Source organism: Carcharodon carcharias, chromosome 25 (assembly GCF_017639515.1).
Source record: "Carcharodon carcharias isolate sCarCar2 chromosome 25, sCarCar2.pri, whole genome shotgun sequence".
NCBI classification, from domain to species: domain Eukaryota; kingdom Metazoa; phylum Chordata; class Chondrichthyes; order Lamniformes; family Lamnidae; genus Carcharodon; species Carcharodon carcharias.
In genome coordinates this window covers 20,756,338-20,774,709 of record NC_054491.1, presented here as the reverse complement: position 1 = coordinate 20,774,709, position 18,372 = coordinate 20,756,338, and the positions used below count along the sequence as shown (strand labels likewise).

General features: G+C 41.8%; 1 protein-coding gene across 8 annotated transcripts in view; it reads left to right on the top strand.

Annotated features, from left to right (window-relative positions):
- The window catches only part of LOC121269665 (pleckstrin homology-like domain family B member 1), a 331,530-nt gene that overhangs the window by 302,569 nt on the left and 10,589 nt on the right, over positions 1-18,372 (top strand). For all 8 annotated transcript variants that reach the window (XM_041174450.1, XM_041174453.1, XM_041174451.1 and 5 more), the window contains 3 exons: positions 9,357-9,447; positions 15,623-15,769; positions 17,801-18,020. In XM_041174450.1, the coding sequence (XP_041030384.1) occupies positions 9,357-9,447; positions 15,623-15,769; positions 17,801-18,020 (458 nt within the window). The remainder of the gene's footprint in view (positions 1-9,356; positions 9,448-15,622; positions 15,770-17,800; positions 18,021-18,372) is intronic.

Genomic DNA, 18,372 nt, shown 5'->3' with positions numbered 1-18,372 from the left:
GAAGCTCCAGGACACACTATCTGGCTATGTTATGGATTAAATGTGAATTTGGAGCGCCACACCCCGCCCCGCAAAACACCCACAACTGCACTGAAAAAATCTGTTCCTTCTGCACAGTGGCATAAACAACAAATACTACCGAGCAGAGAAATGGTATTAGGGTAGATAGTCCTTCATGCTGAGTTGGCACCAGGAGAGGCTGAAAGGGACTGAATGGATTCTTCCTGTGCTGAATTATTTTCCCCATCCTCTGTTCCCCTCGTAGGCAGCAAGTTCCAGGTCATTATCACTCACTGCAAAAAAAAAGTTTTCCTCACACCTCTTGCCCAAAACCTTCAATCTGTGTCCCCTTAGTCCTTGTACCATCAGACAATTGGAACAGCTCTTCTTTCTCTGCCTCATCTCAAACCTGTCATCATGTTTATCAAATCTCCCCAAGGCAGGTGAATCATTGGGAGCTGCGCGGGGTTACTGGGATAGAATGGGGGAACGGGACTGACCGGAGAACTCTACAGAGGGCTGGCACGGAGTCGGTCGGGCAGAATTGCCTTCTTCTGTGCATTTACGACTTTATAATTGCTAGGATTCTGTGACTGGATAAAGATTCCATTCCAGGATTTCCTGCCAACTTTACTCGGCTCCTTCCGCCAAGTGCACTTGTTTCATGTTTGCGTTTGTTAAGTTTTACGGAGAGAGAGAGAGAGAGAAAAGCAATATTTCTCTCCATCTGTCTAACTCGTAATTAAGAGGAAGTTTTTACCTCTACTCAAGTCACCTTATTACCTAAGCTCACCTGAAGATGAGGGTGAGGAAGAAGATTTTCACAGTTCTTTTCTGTTGGGAAGTGTAACCAGGCTTGTGTTGAACTGATGGCTTCTAATCATTCCAGGAACTGTGGCAGGTGAGAGTGTGTTTAATGCAGCAAGAGCTCTCTCTCTCTCTCTCTCCTTCTCTACTTACTGATTTTCTTCCGTTTTTAGTTACTGTACATCAGCATTTGTACTTAGCAAAAGCCGAAAGGTCTTATTTTTGTTTACAAAATGTTTTAGTTTTTGCAAACAGGAAGCATTTCTCCAGCTGCCCGGGGTTTGGGAGCGAGTTGCTATATTTGCTTGTTAGGGGGCTGTGTGTTCTGGGTATTGATTCCTCGCCTCTGGTGAGCCCAGAAATTTGTCTGCATTTCCTTGTTCTCTATCTGTTGCAGGGGACAGTCCGCATGTGAGATCTTGGCACTTGGTACTTGAACTTTAAACGAGAGGTTTCTGCCTGGGAGCTTGTGCTCCTCACTCAGTTTTTGGCACGAGTTCCAGAGCCATTAACATTTTGAAGCCTGGGGTACCAAAATAGAGTATTTTTAAAAAAGATTTAAATGAGGAGCTTGCCTTTGGATAATGGAGGGCTTTACAGAAAGTGGTTTTATCCCTATTCTATAATAATGTGCATCAGATTGGCTCAGTTTTGATTTAGAGGCTTGAAGCTTCAAGAGAAAATCCAGGACATGAGCACAGAGAATGGGGCAGTATCAGACAAACCATTCCTCACTCTAGGCTTCATGCCAAGGCTCCTCTCACCTGGTCAATGACTACCATCACTAATTTTCAAGAATCGCAAGTTGTCTTCTCAGTAAAAGATAAAAGCAAAATGCTGCGGATGCTAGAAATCTAGAACAAAAACAAAAATAACTGGAAAAACTCAGCATCTGCGGAGAGGGATACAGTTGACGTTTGAAGTCTGTATGACTCTTCATCTGATGAAGGGTCATACGGACTCGAAACATCAACTGTACCCCTCTCCGCAGATGCTGTCAGACCTGCTGAGTTTTTCCAAGTGTTTTTGTATTTGTCTTCTCAGTATCCTGGTCAATACTCTCCCCTGACTAGTGGTGGGTGTTTGTCATGAAATCTCCCTGTGTTTGTGGGATCTTGCTGTGTACAAAATGGTCATTGCATTTGGCCACTTAATAACAGCATGCACTTCAAAAAAGTTCACTGTTTGGAATGTATAAATGAGCCTCCTGGAGCTCTCTCACACAAATATGCAAAACTGACAGCTGGTGTCTCTCATGTTCTCCCTGAATCTTGCCGTCTGCCAACTTCCTTTGTCTGTCACTCCCACATTTTTGCTCCCTCCCTACGTCTCACCCACGCATCCCCTCCCTGCGTCCCGCCTGTGCGTCCCCTGTTCACTCGTTCATGCCGCTTGACCAACCACATCGTGAAACATCAAATATTTTGTCGTCAGTAACAGAACTGAGATCTGTACCTACTTTGCAAAAATTATATTGCGGCTAGGAGGGTTAAATTATGTGGACAAGTTACATAATGTGGTTTGTATTCCTTGAGTTTAGATGATTCAGGGGTGGTGTAACTGAGGTGTTTGAGATGAAAGAAAGATCCTGTAGGGTTGATAGCGAGGAACTAACACTTCTGATGAGGGAGCCCAGAACAAGGAGGCAGAATCTTAAAATTCCAGGTAGGCCATCCAGGAGTGGTGTCACTGTCTCCGGATACAGGGTAGGCCATTTAGGACTGAGATGAGGAGAAACTTCTTCACTCAGAGGGTGATGAATATGTGGTATTCACAGGAGGCTGTGGAGGCCAAGTCACTGAATATATTTGAGAAGAAACAGATAGATATCTAGACCTTAAAGGCATCAAGGGGTAAGGGGAGAGAGCGGGAGTACAGCGTTGAGATAGAGGATCAGCCACGATCATATTGAATGGCGGAGCAGGCTCGAAGGGCTGAATAACCTACTCCTGCTCCTATTTTCTGATTCTATGTTTAGGAAGCAGCTTTTTACAGGGTAGAAATCTGGAATTCTCTCCTCTCAGCTGCAGATTCTGAGGGTCAATTGGAACTTTCAAGACTGATCGGCTGAGATAAGGGTATCAAGGGAGATGGAGCAAAGGTGGGAAAATGGAGTTGATGTGTAGATCCGCAACTGATGGTAGAACAGGCTCAAGGGGCTGAATAGCCTTCTCCAGTTCTTATGTACCTTAACTTTGCCACAGATTCTTCCCTGTGTCTACTTATCCAATTTATAAAGAGTTTTACAAATTCTCACTAAAACATATAATCCTGTTAAATATTTAAAATTCTTTTGCACAGACTGTTTATTTGCACTGTACAACAACTGACATATCTGAAGTGACATTAATGCACAAAAACCTCCGAAGGCATCAGTAGAACAGAAGAAATTAACTGAATTAATGAAAATTTGGGTAAAGAGATTTGAGGCTTCACCAGGAGATTAGTGAAGAGTTGTGAACTCACAGGGAGTGAGTGGGTTGCAGCAAGGGAGTTGGAGGGTGGGAAAGAGGCAGGGGGGCAAAAGGGAGAGATTTAAAAAGACTTTGAAAGGAAGATTTTGGAAGGGAATTTGAGAGCGATTATAAACTGGCCTATCTAATGTTCGTTTACAGAATTCTAGGTATCAGCTGTGGCTCAGGTGGTATTACACTCGCCTCTCAAACAAATAATTGTGGGTTTAAGACCCACTCCAGAAACTTGAGCACATAATCTAGTTTGACACTCACAGTACAGTGCTGAGGGAGTGCTGCATTGTCAGAGGTGCTGTCTTTCAGATGAAACACCCTCCCGGGTGGGTATGAAAGATTCCACAGGTACCATTGGGAAAAGAGCAGCAAAGTTCTCCCCGGTGCCCTAGCCAATATCCCTCTCTCCACAGTATCACTAAAACTGATTTTCCTTTTATTCATTCACATGATGTGGGCATTGTTGGCCATGCCAGCATTTATTGCCCATCTTTAATAGCTCTTGAGAAGGCGGTGGTGAGCCGCTGCCTTGAATGCACCTGAGTGCCTTGCTAGGCTGCTTCAGAGGGCAGTTAAGAGTCCACATTGCCATCGGCTTGGAGTCACGTAAAAGGCCAGGCAGGATAAAGATGGCAGATGTACTTCCCTAAAGGGCAGTAGTGAACCAAACAGTTACTATTACTGGTACTAGCTTTTTATTCCAGATTTATTTAATTATGCCATGGCAAGATTTGAACTGCTATCTCAGGAGACCTCTAGGTTACCAGTGCCATTTCAGGATGATAAGTCCAGACCTCTAGGTTACCAGTCCAGTAACATAACCACTTTGCTACAGTACTACATAGCTAATCATTGCTGCTTGTGGGAGCTTTCTGTGCAGAAAATGGCTGCTGCATTTCCTACATTACAGGAGTGACTACACTTCAAAAAATAATATGGCTGTGAAGCGCTATAGGACCCCCCTTCTTTTCTCTGTAAGTAGAAATGAAGATGATATTTAACTCCATTCACTTGAAAAATCGAAAGGCCCCCTAATCTCAACATCCTGCTCGTTTTTTTTATATATATAAATGATTTCATGCCTGTCGCTTCGTCTGACCTCCCCATAAATCCATTCCACATGTTGATTGCTCTCAGTAAGAAAGAACTACGTAGTATTGTAGCATTGCTAATGCACCAACTTGAACCTGTGTCCACTTGTCCTGTTATCCCTGTTTAACAGACAGATTTTCTGTCTGGTTTATTCACTAAATTTGAGGGACTGATGCCTTGAAACTAATGAACAGGTTTGACAGGATTGAATTAGAGAAATTGTTCCCACTTATGGAGGAGTCTAAACCTTTGGGCCACAAGTGTAAGATAATCACTAATAAATCCAATATATAAGGAGAAACACTTTTACCTGGAGAGTGGTGAGAATGTGGAACCCGCTACCACAGGAAGTGGTTGAAGTGAATAGTGTAGACGCATTTAAAAAGAAGCTAGATAAGCTTATGAGGGAGAAAGAAATAGAAGCATATGTTGATGGGATCAGTTGAAGTCGGATGGGAGGAGAATCATGTGGGGCATAAACACTGACATGGACCAGTTAGGCTGAATGGTCTGATTCGGAATCTGTAAGTTCTGTGTAATTCTACACATCTCCGATGAGTTACTTTCTCGATACTTTCTTTCCAAGTCAAAAAGCCTGAGGTTCTCCAGTCATTTCTTGTTACTCAGCCCCTCCGATAGGGGAGACTAGACTCATGGCTTGTGCTGCGAGAATTTGAATTTTTAAAAATTTAATTCATGAGATGTGGGCTTCGCTGGCTAGGCCAGCATTTATTGCCCATCCCTAATTGCCCTTGAGAAGGTGGTGGTGAGCTACCTTCTTGAACCACTGCAGTCCATGTGGCGTAGGTACACCCACAGTGTTGTTAGGGAGGGAATTCCAGGATTTTGACCCAGTGACAGTGAAGGAACAGCAATATATTTCCAAGTCAGGATAATGATTTGTAGGGGAACTTGCAGGTGGTGATGTTCCCATCTATCTGCTGCCCATGTCCTTCTAGATGGCAGTGGTCGTGGGTTTGAAAGGTGCTGTCTAAGGAGCCTTGGTGAATTCCTGTAGTGCATCTTGTAGCTGATACACACTGCTGCTACTGTGCATCAGTGGGGGAGGAAGTGAATGTTTGTGGATGTAGTGCCAATCAATTGGGCTGCTTTGTCCTGGATGGTGTCAAGTTTCTTGAGTGTTGTGGGAGCTGCACCCATCCAGGCAAGTAGAGAGTATTTCATCACACTCCTGACTTGTGCCGTGTAGATGGTTGACAGTCTTTGGGGAGTCAGGAGGTGAGTTACTCGTTGCACGATTCCTAGCCTCTGACCTGCTCTTGTAGCCACAGTATTTATATGGCTAGTCCAGTTCAGTTTCTGGTCAATGGTAACTCCCAGGATGTTGATAGCAGGAGATTCAGTGATGGTAATGCCATTGAACGTCAAGGGGCAATGGTTAGATTCTCTCTGTCGGAGATGGTCATTGCCTGACACTTGTGTGGCGCGAATGTTACTTGCCACTTGTCAGCCCAAACCTGGATATTGTCCAGGTCTTGCAGCATTTGGACATGGACTGCTTCAGTATCTGAGGAGTCGTGAATGGTGCTGAACATTGTGCAATCATCAGCGAATATCCCCACCTCTGAATTTCTCTCTTGCATTTCGGTGACCAGAGCAAAAGTTGCAATAAATATTTGAGAATTAAAAAACAAACAGCCAATCCATAGTGAATGTTACCTGTTCTTGTTTAATTGAAATCAGTGGAAGCAAAGCTCATTGGACAGGAAAGAGTAAACTAACTTCATTCGTGTATCATCCACATGAAGGAAACATCAATCCCAGATGTTACCAGTTACTAGTCCAGAATGTATTTATATATTGAAGTCTACGCACAATGTTTCACATGTGACACCCAGAATGCTTTGTTTCTTCCAGGTGTGTTTTTTTGATTGGTTTCCCTATAGGGGAATAATTATCTTCCCAGATTGGTCACTATAAAGCTGATTTAATATCTAATCTGGTAGAAAATAATTTCAACACTGGTCTTAGAATGGTTTATTATACTTAAGGTGCTATATAAATGCATGTTGTTGTCGGTCAGGAGAGGATCCTGGAAACTGGTTTCATTCGAACTCCTGCGCTGTGGTTTTCCATAGAAAAGATTTAAAATTCAAGTTGTTCTTGGATAAATATTTGCTAGGACTCTGGGGGGAATTCTTTGTTCTTCTTTGAAATAATACCATTAACATCCACCTGAAAGGGCAGATGGGGCCTCGGTTTAACATCTCAGCTGAAAGATGGCACTTTGAACAATGCAGAATTCCCTGTGCTGCACACGGAGCATCAACCTGGATTATGTGCTCAAATCTCTAGAGTGGGTCTTGAGCCTGCCGCCTTCTGAGTCAGAGATGAGATACATTGGGGTGGGGAACGGGATCCGGACATTTTAATTTACAACAAGCAGAATCTCCCGGGTACAGCAGGGTGATCTCCCCAGCAAAATGCAGTAAGTAGAGGATAGTTTTACGCACAAATGATGTGTGAAAAATCAATTCCAGTCACGTTTAGCAGTGCAGTTTCCAGGTTGATTGACAGCGGAATTACCCAACCATCTCCACTTTGACAGGACTTCTGGCCGCACCATATGCAGTAGGATTGCCAACTCTCCAGGATTGGTCTGAAGTCTCCAGGAACTGAGTCTAATTTCTAGGGCCCTGCTACGAGAAAAGCCCTGGGCAGAAAATGATATTCATTACTGCCCATAAAATTTATTTCCCTATTTTCTGGGATTAACTTTTGTTTATTAGATCTGGCGGTATTTGGAATTATGGGGTGGACAAAGGCTATTTGACAATCAAGAAACACCCAATTGAATCACATTCTATTCACTTTCTCATTGGTGGGATAGCAATGTCCTGTGCGGATAGATGTGTCAAGCGGCCAATGAAGGGAGCATGGGGGCAGGGCACCCTGAGGCACCACATCATGTAATGAAACCTTCAGGCATATGTTCAACCACAGTTGTTAATTCTAACTTCAGCCAAAAAAAAAATCCTAGACATGCCTTAACTCTGTCCCTCAGCAAACGCAAAATCTGTTAGATGCACCGGAGGGTGTTTTCAAATCTAAAGTAGCTAAGAATTCACAGACAGGATAAAACATGAAACTTGCTGGTGGCTCCCATCCTGAGATAGCCCACCTGAGTGTTTTGCTGCCAACTGTGTTTTGTATGGTTTTGAAGAACGCAGAGAGTTCATTCAGCATTTTAATAAGAGCTACATGCATGGAGCAGACGGTTACTGGCCTAGGGAGAAATGTTATCCTGCATTGTTCGCTGGAGCTTGGGTATATTGGGTAATGTGGTGTGAAGGTACAAAAACTGACATCTGCACCAGTCTGGGGAGGTCTGCTCACTCATAAGCCCCCCAACCCCTCTGCCCACAAATATAACCTTTTGAGGCTGGCTTCATTTAACAGTGTAGCACTGAGCTATTTGAATGGCAAATAGGCCTGATCGGCTGAATAGCCTTCTCCTGTTTCAGACAATTGGAACAGGCTCCCAGTTGGGCAGTGGAAGCCCAAAAGCCTAGAATCAATTCACAGTTGAATTATGTGATGGAAGTGCAGGAACAATAGAGCAGTTATAATTGGGGACATTAATTATCTGAATATAGATAGGGATAGTGGTAGTATAAAGGGCAGAGGTGGGCAAGAGCTTCCAGAGTGTGTTCAGAAGAATTTTCTACAGCAGTACGTTTCCATTCCATTGAGAAAGGAGGCAGATTTGGTTCTTTGGAATGAGGTTGGCAAAGTGGATCATGTGTCAGTATGGGAACATTTAGGGGATAGTGATCATTGTATCATAAGGTTGGCTATGGAAAAGGACAAGGAGCAATCCAGAGTAAGAATAATTAATGATTTAAAGGTTGGCAGTCAAGATTCTAACCTAACAATGTGTTATCTTTAGAGCTAGTTCAAATATAAACAAATCCTGAGCTCCCTGGATGCCAAAAGAGATAAGAGGTTAATACAAAGAAACCATGTGCTACTGACAGATGTGAGGTGGATAATACAACCGAGAACCAGGCCGTATATAGAAGATTTCGATGGGAAGATGAGTTGAAATCCCACCATGCTAGCCTGTGAATTTGAATTTGGTTTTTAAAAATCCAAAACATCCTTTAGTAGAGGGAACAAAAAACAAAAACAGAATTACCTGGAAAAACTCAGCAGGTCTGGCAGCATTGGCGGAGAAGAAGAGAGTTGACGTTTCGAGTCCTCATGACCCTTCGACAGAACTCTTTTCTTTTCTCTTTTCTTCTCCGCCGATGCTGCCAGACCTGCTGAGTTTTTCCAGGTAATTCTGTTTCTATTTTTGTTTTGGATTTCCAGCATCTGCAGTTTTTTTGTTTTTATCTTTAGTAGAGGGAACCTGCTGTCCTTGCATAACTCCAGTCCAACACCAACATGGTTGACTCATAATAGCATCCTGAAGTGGCCTAGCAAGACACTCAACTAGTGGCTTAAGAAGGTGGCTCATCACCACCATCTCCTTGGGGCAACTAAGGATGGGCAATAAATGCCGGCCTTGCCAGCGACACCCACTTCCCATGAATGAAAACACTGTCAATCTCATTTTGTAATTTTTATTTGACATCCCAGTTTCAAAAATGGCTCAGCTGCTTCAGAGGACAATTAGGAGTCAACCATGGACTGGAGTCTCATAGAGGCCCAGGGTGGGTAAAAAAGGCAAGTTTCCCTCCCTAATGGATGTTGGTGAACCAGTTGCAATGTTATGTCAGTCATGGTCACTTTAACTGATATTCTTTAGGGGAGAGAGTTTCAGATTTCCAATACCCTTTGTGTGATGAAGTGCTTCCTGATTTCATCCCTGAGTTTGTCTTTTTTTTTCATTTTGATCTTGTTTTCTAAAATAATTAATGCAACCGTATTTAATCTGAAATTTGAAAATTTTGTAGATTATTAAAACGAGTCTTGTTGGCATTTCCCGGTTTTAATTTCTGATTGTTTCTTCTTCCTGGGAAGTGCCAGTGGTGTAGATGTCTCTAAGATCGAGGAGATGGAAAAGATGTTGAAGGAGGCACAAGCTGAGAAGGCACGACTTTTGGAAACAAGGGTATGTACTTTGGGATTTCACTAAAACTGAGAGCCAACTCGTGGGAAGTTCAGGAAGTGAAACATGTCATTACTCCAGTTAGATTTCATTGGAAAAACAAAGAGCCTATTTCCTGCCAACCCACCCCCAAGCTACTTCTAGATTATCCCCTCCTTCCCCTGCTGATTCCCTCCATGCCACTGGCTGATGATACAGGTGCTGACCTGCTTTGATGTCCCCCATAAGGGCATAAGAAATAGGAGCAGGAGTAGGCCATTCAGCTCCCCAAGCCTGCTCCACCGTTCAATATGATCATGGCTGATCTTCTACTTCAACTCCACCTTCTCACTCTATCCCCATATCCATTTTCTCCATAAGAGTCCAAAAAAATCTAACAACCTCAGTTGTGAATATACCCAATAACTGAGCATCCACAGCCCCCTTGGGTAGAGAATTCCAAAGATTCACAATCCTCTGAGTGAAGAAATTTCTCCTGACCTTGGTCCTAACTGGCCACTGACTACTCCTGGGACTGTGACTCAGTGTACCAGACTCTCCATACAGGAGAAATATCTTTCACTGATGGTGAAACCACCAGCCCTGTTCACTCCTCCTCCCTGTAAATTCATGATAATTACTCATTGAGTCATCTCCTCTCCAATTCACTCAGCATCTCAAGACTGCAAAATTCTTCATCAACCTCAGTCTTCACTTCCTACAACCTACTTTGAAAACTCAAGCTTAAGTTCACATCAGGAAACATAGAAACAAAGAAAATAGGAGCAGGAGTAGGTCATTCAGCCCTTCGAGCCTGCTCTGTCATTCAATATGATCATGGCTGATCCTCTATCTCAACGCCGTACTCCCACTATCCCGTCATCTCCCTTGACATCTTTAGAGCCTAGAAATCTGTCTATTTCCATCTTAAATATATTCAGTGACTTGGCCTTCCCGACCTTCTGTGGTAGAGAATTCCACAGGTTCACCACCCTCTGAGTGAAGAGGTTTCACCTCATCTCAGTCCTAAATGGCCTACAAGGACAATACCAAGAACTTGGGTGTCAAAACTATCAGGAAATACTGAACTGGCTGGGGGCTCCTTTTTTCTGAAAGAGAATAGGCTAGGAATTAACTGATAGAGGTCTTCAAAATTATGAAGGGGTTCAATAAGGGTAGAGGTAGAGAAGTCGTTTCCAGTTGTGGGGGAGACCAGAACCAGGGGCCATAAATATAAGACAGTCACTAATAAATTCGATAAGGAATTCAGGAGAAAGCTCTTCACCCAGAGAGTGGCGTGATTGTGGAACTCACTATCACAGGGAACAGTTGAGACTAACAACAGATTCACTTGAGAGGAAGCTAGATAAGTACATGAGGGAGAAAGGATTGGAAGGATATGTTGAAGTGTGAGATGAAGTAGGGTGGAAGGAGGTGTGTGACTCTTCTAAACTGCAGTTTTACTTGAGGCTTGTTAATATTTAACCTTTCAGTTCCATAAACATGTTACAAACTAACCCCAGGCTAGGCTTTAGCCAATGTTTGTTCACAGCACTGTGGGTGATGTACCATCCTGGCACACAGTACGAAACAGCAGATTGGAATCGAGCACATTGCTTCCTGCTTTAGATCAGCCAGCCCCAGAGCCTTCAATAATACTTCACAACCATTTCCTGTTTAAATTCCAGTAGAAATTAAAATGTTCAGATCTTCTTGGGTTTTTGAGAATTGAAATTCAGAAGTTCCAAAGTTTCAGGGAGTGCTGGCTATGTATGTATGCATGGCATGTACGTGTGTGTGTGTGTGTGGTATATATGTATGTGTGTGTGTGTGGGGTATATATGTATGAGTGTGTGTGTGTGTGGTATCTGTATGTATGAGTGTGTATATGTGTGTGTGTGTGGTATCTGTATGTATGAGTGTGTATATGTGTGTGTTTGTGTGTGTGGTATCTGTATGTATGAGTGTGTATATGTGTGTGTGTGTGTGGTATCTGTATGTATGAGTGTGTATATGTGTGTGTGTGTGGTATCTGTATGTATGAGTGTGTGTATATGTATGTGTGGTATCTATGTATGTGTATATGTATGTGTGTGTGCGGTATCTATGTATGAGTGTGTATATGTGTGTGTGTGGTATCTGTATGTATGAGTGTGTATATGTGTGTGTGTGGTATCTGTATGTATGAGTGTGTATATGTGTGTGTGTGGTATCTGTATGTATGAGTGTGTATATGTGTGTGTGTGGTATCTGTATGTATGAGTGTGTATGTGTGTGTGTGTGTGTGTGGTATCTATGTATGAGTGTGTATATGTGTGTGTGTGGTATCTGTATGTATGAGTGTGTATATGTATGTGTGGTATCTATGTATGTGTATATGTATGTGTGTGTGCGGTATCTATGTATGAGTGTGTATATGTGTGTGTGTGGTATCTGTATGTATGAGTGTGTATATGTATGTGTGGTATCTATGTATGTGTATATGTATGTGTGTGTGTGGTATCTATGTATGAGTGTGTATATGTGTGTGTGTGGTATCTGTATGTATGAGTGTGTATATGTATGTGTGGTATCTATGTATGTGTATATGTATGTGTGTGTGCGGTATCTATGTATGAGTGTGTATATGTGTGTGTGTGGTATCTGTATGTATGAGTGTGTATATGTATGTGTGGTATCTATGTATGTGTATATGTATGTGTGTGTGCGGTATCTATGTATGAGTGTGTATATGTGTGTGTGTGGTATCTGTATGTATGAGTGTGTATATGTATGTGTGGTATCTATGTATGTGTATATGTATGTGTGTGTGTGGTATCTATGTATGAGTGTGTATATGTGTGTGTGTGGTATCTGTATGTATGAGTGTGTATATGTATGTGTGGTATCTATGTATGTGTATATGTATGTGTGTGTGCGGTATCTATGTATGAGTGTGTATATGTGTGTGTGTGGTATCTGTATGTATGAGTGTGTATATGTATGTGTGGTATCTATGTATGTGTATATGTATGTGTGTGTGCGGTATCTATGTATGAGTGTGTATATGTGTGTGTGTGGTATCTGTATGTATGAGTGTGTATATGTGTGTGTGTGGTATCTGTATGTATGAGTGTGTATATGTATGTGTGGTATCTATGTATGTGTATATGTATGTGTGTGTGCGGTATCTATGTATGAGTGTGTATATGTGTGTGTGTGGTATCTGTATGTATGAGTGTGTATATGTATGTGTGGTATCTATGTATGTGTATATGTATGTGTGTGTGCGGTATCTATGTATGAGTGTGTATATGTGTGTGTGTGGTATCTGTATGTATGAGTGTGTATATGTATGTGTGGTATCTATGTATGTGTATATGTATGTGTGTGTGCGGTATCTATGTATGAGTGTGTATATGTGTGTGTGTGGTATCTGTATGTATGAGTGTGTATATGTATGTGTGGTATCTATGTATGTGTATATGTATGTGTGTGTGCGGTATCTATGTATGAGTGTGTATATGTGTGTGTGTGGTATCTGTATGTATGAGTGTGTATATGTATGTGTGGTATCTATGTATGTGTATATGTATGTGTGTGTGCGGTATCTATGTATGAGTGTGTATATGTGTGTGTGTGGTATCTGTATGTATGAGTGTGTATATGTATGTGTGGTATCTATTTATGTGTATATGTATGTGTGTGTGTGGTATCTATGTATGAGTGTGTATATGTGTGTGTGTGGTATCTGTATGTATGAGTGTGTATATGTGTGTGTGTGGTATCTGTATGTATGAGTGTGTATATGTATGTGTGGTATCTATGTATGTGTATATGTATGTGTGTGTGCGGTATCTATGTATGAGTGTGTATATGTGTGTGTGTGGTATCTGTATGTATGAGTGTGTATATGTGTGTGTGTGGTATCTGTATGTATGAGTGTGTATATGTATGTGTGGTATCTATGTATGTGTATATGTATGTGTGTGTGCGGTATCTATGTATGAGTGTGTATATGTGTGTGTGTGGTATCTGTATGTATGAGTGTGTATATGTATGTGTGGTATCTATGTATGTGTATATGTATGTGTGTGTGCGGTATCTATGTATGAGTGTGTATATGTGTGTGTGTGGTATCTGTATGTATGAGTGTGTATATGTGTGTGTGTGGTATCTGTATGTATGAGTGTGTATATGTATGTGTGGTATCTATGTATGTGTATATGTATGTGTGTGTGCGGTATCTATGTATGAGTGTGTATATGTATGTGTGGTATCTATGTATGTATGAGTGTGTATATGTATGTGTGGTATCTATGTATGTATGAGTGTGTATATGTATGTGTGGTATCTATGTATGTATGAGTGTGTATATGTATGTGTGGTATCTATCTATGTATGAGTGTGTATATGTATGTGTGGTATCTATGTATGTATGAGTGTGTATATGTATGTGTGGTATCTATGTATGTATGAGTGTGTATATGTATGTGTGGTATCTATGTATGTGTATATGTATGTGTGTGTGCGGTATCTATGTATGAGTGTGTATATGTATGTGTGTGGTATCTATGTATGTGTATATGTGTGTGTGTGTGTGGTATCTATGTATGAGTGTGTATATGTGTGTGTGTGGTATCTGTATGTATGAGTGTGTATATGTATGTGTGGTATCTATGTATGTGTATATGTGTGTGTGTGTGTGGTATCTATGTATGAGTGTGTATATGTGTGTGTGTGGTATCTGTATGTATGAGTGTGTATATGTATGTGTGGTATCTATGTATGTGTATATGTATATGTGTGGTATCTATGTATGTGTATATGTATGTGTGTGGTATCTATGTATGTGTATATGTATGTGTGTGGTATCTATGTATGTGTATATGTATGTGTGTGTGTGGTATCTATGTATGAGTGTGTATATGTGTGTGTGTGGTCTCTGTATGTATGAGTGTGTATATGTATGTGTGGTATCTATGTATGTGTATATGTATGTGTGTGTGCGGTATCTATGTATGAGTGTGTATATGTATGTGTGTGGTATCTGTATGTATGTGTATATGTATGTGTGTGTGCGGTATCTATGTATGAGTGTGTATATGTGTGTGTGTGGTATCTGTATGTATGAGTGTGTATATGTATGTGTGGTATCTATGTATGTGTATATGTATGTGTGTGTGCGGTATCTATGTATGAGTGTGTATATGTGTGTGTGTGGTCTCTGTATGTATGAGTGTGTATATGTGTGTGTGTGGTATCTGTATGTATGAGTGTGTATATGTATGTGTGGTATCTATGTATGTGTATATGTATGTGTGTGTGCGGTATCTATGTATGAGTGTGTATATGTGTGTGTGTGGTATCTGTATGTATGAGTGTGTATATGTGTGTGTGGTATCTATGTATGAGTGTGTATATGTGTGTGTGCGGTATCTATGTATGAGTGTGTATATGTGTGTGTGCGGTATCTATGTATGAGTGTGTATATGTGTGTGTGCGGTATCTATGTATGAGTGTGTATATGTGTGTGTGCGGTATCTATGTATGAGTGTGTATATGTGTGTGTGTGGTATCTGTATGTATGAGTGTGTATATGTATGTGTGGTATCTATGTATGTGTATATGTATGTGTGTGTGCGGTATCTGTTTATACGGGTGTGTATATGTGTGTGGTGTAGATACATATAAGTGCATGTGTGTGTATATTGAAGTACATGTTTTGTATATTTGTACTTATCAATTTCTGACCTTCTGTACAGGTTAGTGCAGAGATAGTGATTAAACACATAATCATTTGGAGTTTTAGAGGCAACTGTCCTCACACAAAAAGTGCAAACATTTGTTTGTAAGAGGGTCTGCCCATCTTGTCTTAAACAGGCAGCTGCTAATTTAGGGAATGTCTCTTAAAGATGCAGTGAGGATAAATCACTCTCGTGCCCTCAAATTGAACCCATTTCTGAGCCCTGTACATTCCCTCGGTCCTGTTAGGCAGGGAGTTCCAAAATATGGACCCAGCGATGGTAAAGAAAACGATGATAAATGTCCAAGTGTGTGACTTGGAGCTGGGGCTGTGTTGCCGTGTGTCTGCTGCCCTTGTCCTTCTAGGATGTGGAGGTCAGGGGTCTCAAAGAAGCTGCTGCTGCTGATGACTTTGTGAGTTGGGTCAGTTTTCTGGCCTCTGACTTTGATGCCGTTCCCCTCTCCCTCCCCACAGGCTCGTGAGATGGAAATGCGTCGTCAGGCCTTTGAAGAAGAACGCAAGAGGCGGGAGGAGCTGGAGAAGAGGCTACAGGACGAAACCGATCACCGGCAGCAGTTAATCGATAAAGAGGTCAAGATGCGGGAGAAACATTTTTCACAGGTACCTGGGTTGTATTAACTTATTTTATTGATGAGATTGCAGAGCAAGTGAAAAGACTCCTGGCTCCTTGGCAATGGTGTAGAGCTGTTGTGATATTGTACCTCCACCTTTGCTAATTGGCTTTTTGATACTGGCACCACTGCCAAGCTGCAAACAACAATAACTTGAGTATATATAGCGCCTTTAAAGTAGTAAAACGTCCCAAGAATATTAGCAAATAAAGCTCGACACCAAGCCAGATGAGGAGATATTAAGACAGGTGACCAAAAACTCAGTCAAAGAGGCAGATTTTAAGGAGCAACTTAACGGACGAGAGAGAGGCAGAGAAATTTAGGGAGGAAACTCCAGGGCATAGGGCCCAAGCAGCTGAAGGCAAGAGGCCAGAATTGGAGGGACACCCCAGCTGAAGTTTCAGAGGGTGGTATGAGGAGCTTACAGAAATAGAGAAGGAGGGAATGTCAGGGAATGACTGATTCCACTAAAGCCACGTTGGGATTTATTATAAAACTGTAATGTAAAAATCTTGTAGCAAACATGTCACCTACCCACTAGGCCAATGTGACCAGATTGGGAGAATGAGAAGCTTTAAAACAAAAACACACTATCACCACTACCTGCACTTGACAGGGTTAAAGTCACCTAAAGTCAACTGCAGGAAGCCTATGATTATGAGGCTATATTTACAAACCCTGCATCATACCTGGACATTGTAAAGCTGCTAGTAGCAAATAAACTGATCTTGTACTCTTAATGTAATAAAGAAAGAACAGTGTTTATTGACATGGTAGGGACTGGTACATGAAGGATTAATGTGAGATTGAGTACAGTACCACCCACACAGTGATGTAAGAAGGCACATGATCCAGAGTTAGGGTCAGTCTAGGTTTGGACAGAGTTGGGTAAAGATCTAGGATAAAGCCAGCTCCAAACCTGTACCCTCTATTGTAGAAATGTATATAGTTATGAGTTGTGAATAACACTCGCTGTTAACATACTCAAGGCTACAAAGCCTACTTCATGGTTTCCGAAACAGGATTCTTCATTTATATAGCATCTTTCACAACCTCAGGAGATCCCAAAGTTGGAGACGCCATCTTTCAGACGAGATGTCAAACTGAGACCCCTCCCAGATGAATGTTAAAAAATCCCACGGCACTATTTCCAAGTCGAACAGGGGAGTAATCCCCATTGTTGTGGCCAATATTTAACCCTCAATCAACATCATATTTCCTGCACATTATTGCATGACTTTTGCAGGAAATCAACAAGCACAATTTGGTTGCCAAGTTTCCTACATTACAAAAATACTTCATTCGCGGTAAATTGCTTTGAAACATCCTGAGGTTGAGAAAACAGTTATATAAATGCAAGTCTTTATTTCTTTGAGCCACCAAACCCCAAGGTTCTGGGCTCAATCCCCACATTTTTTGCAGTTAGCTAACCTTAGCCAGGCAGTGTTACTTCAGCGTTCTCAGTGCCTTGGACCTAGAGACAGGTAAGATCAGCCAGGATTCCAGGCCTGGTACCCATAGTCCCTTCTGCTGGAATGTTAACGTTAGAACGGGGCAGGAGTGCAGGCCATCACCCAATGGTCACTGATTGGTCTCAAAACATGAAGAGGAGTTCCCTTTGGTGAAGTATCTGAGGCAGCTGGAGCCCAGGTGAACTGACAGGCATACACGTTGTTAGCATCTGGAATGCACTGCCTGATAGGATGGTGAAAAGGCAATCAATAATAACTTTCAAAGGGGGATTGGATAAATACCTGAAGGAGAAGTTACAGGGATAAAGGGAAAGAGCCAGGGAGTGGGACCAGCTGAAAGAGCTGGCACAGACTAGATAGGCTGAAAAGCCTTGTGTGTTCTATTCTAATAACTCTATTAAGAGTCAATGTCTGTAGGGAAGAATGGAGGAAGACAAGAAATGTATATCTTTTCAATAGTAGATTAGTCCCAAGATGGAACCTTCTCGTTGAGGACTTGAATGATGTTTTGACTGTTATTCCACTCACTCGTTCTCATTGCCTTCCAGGCACGACCTTTAACCCGATATCTACCAATCAGGAAGGAGGATTTTGACCTGCGATCCCACATTGAATCGTCAGGGCACAACCTGGAAATCTGCTACCAGGTGTCCATCTCTGAGAAGATGTGCAAGGGTTACCTCACGAAAATGGGCGGGAAAATCAAATCCTGGAGAAAACGTTGGTTTGTCTTCGATCGCATTAAACGGACGTTGTCTTATTATGTGGGTAAGTGGCCTTTGTACTTTTTTTGTTTGGTTGTGAAACAATGTTTTTATTTCTTTCACGGAAGCGAAAATGATCAGCCCTCCCCTGACACTGTGAAACCCCAGTAAAGAGTCAGTAAAAAGTTCAGGGTGGGTTGAGGAGGGTGCAGAGAAGAGAAGAGGATGTGTCAATTGTAATTTTCAAGACTGAGTCTGTGATGACCCATGTGCTTTGGGAAAAGCCTTATTTTCTTTTTGACATCCCTTTAATTCCAATGCAAAACTAGGAAGTATTCTGAAAGGAGTGTAAATGGGCTTCCTAGCAGACAGTTTAGTTCCAAGAAATGCCCATTGTGTCCTGTGTCTGCAATGAG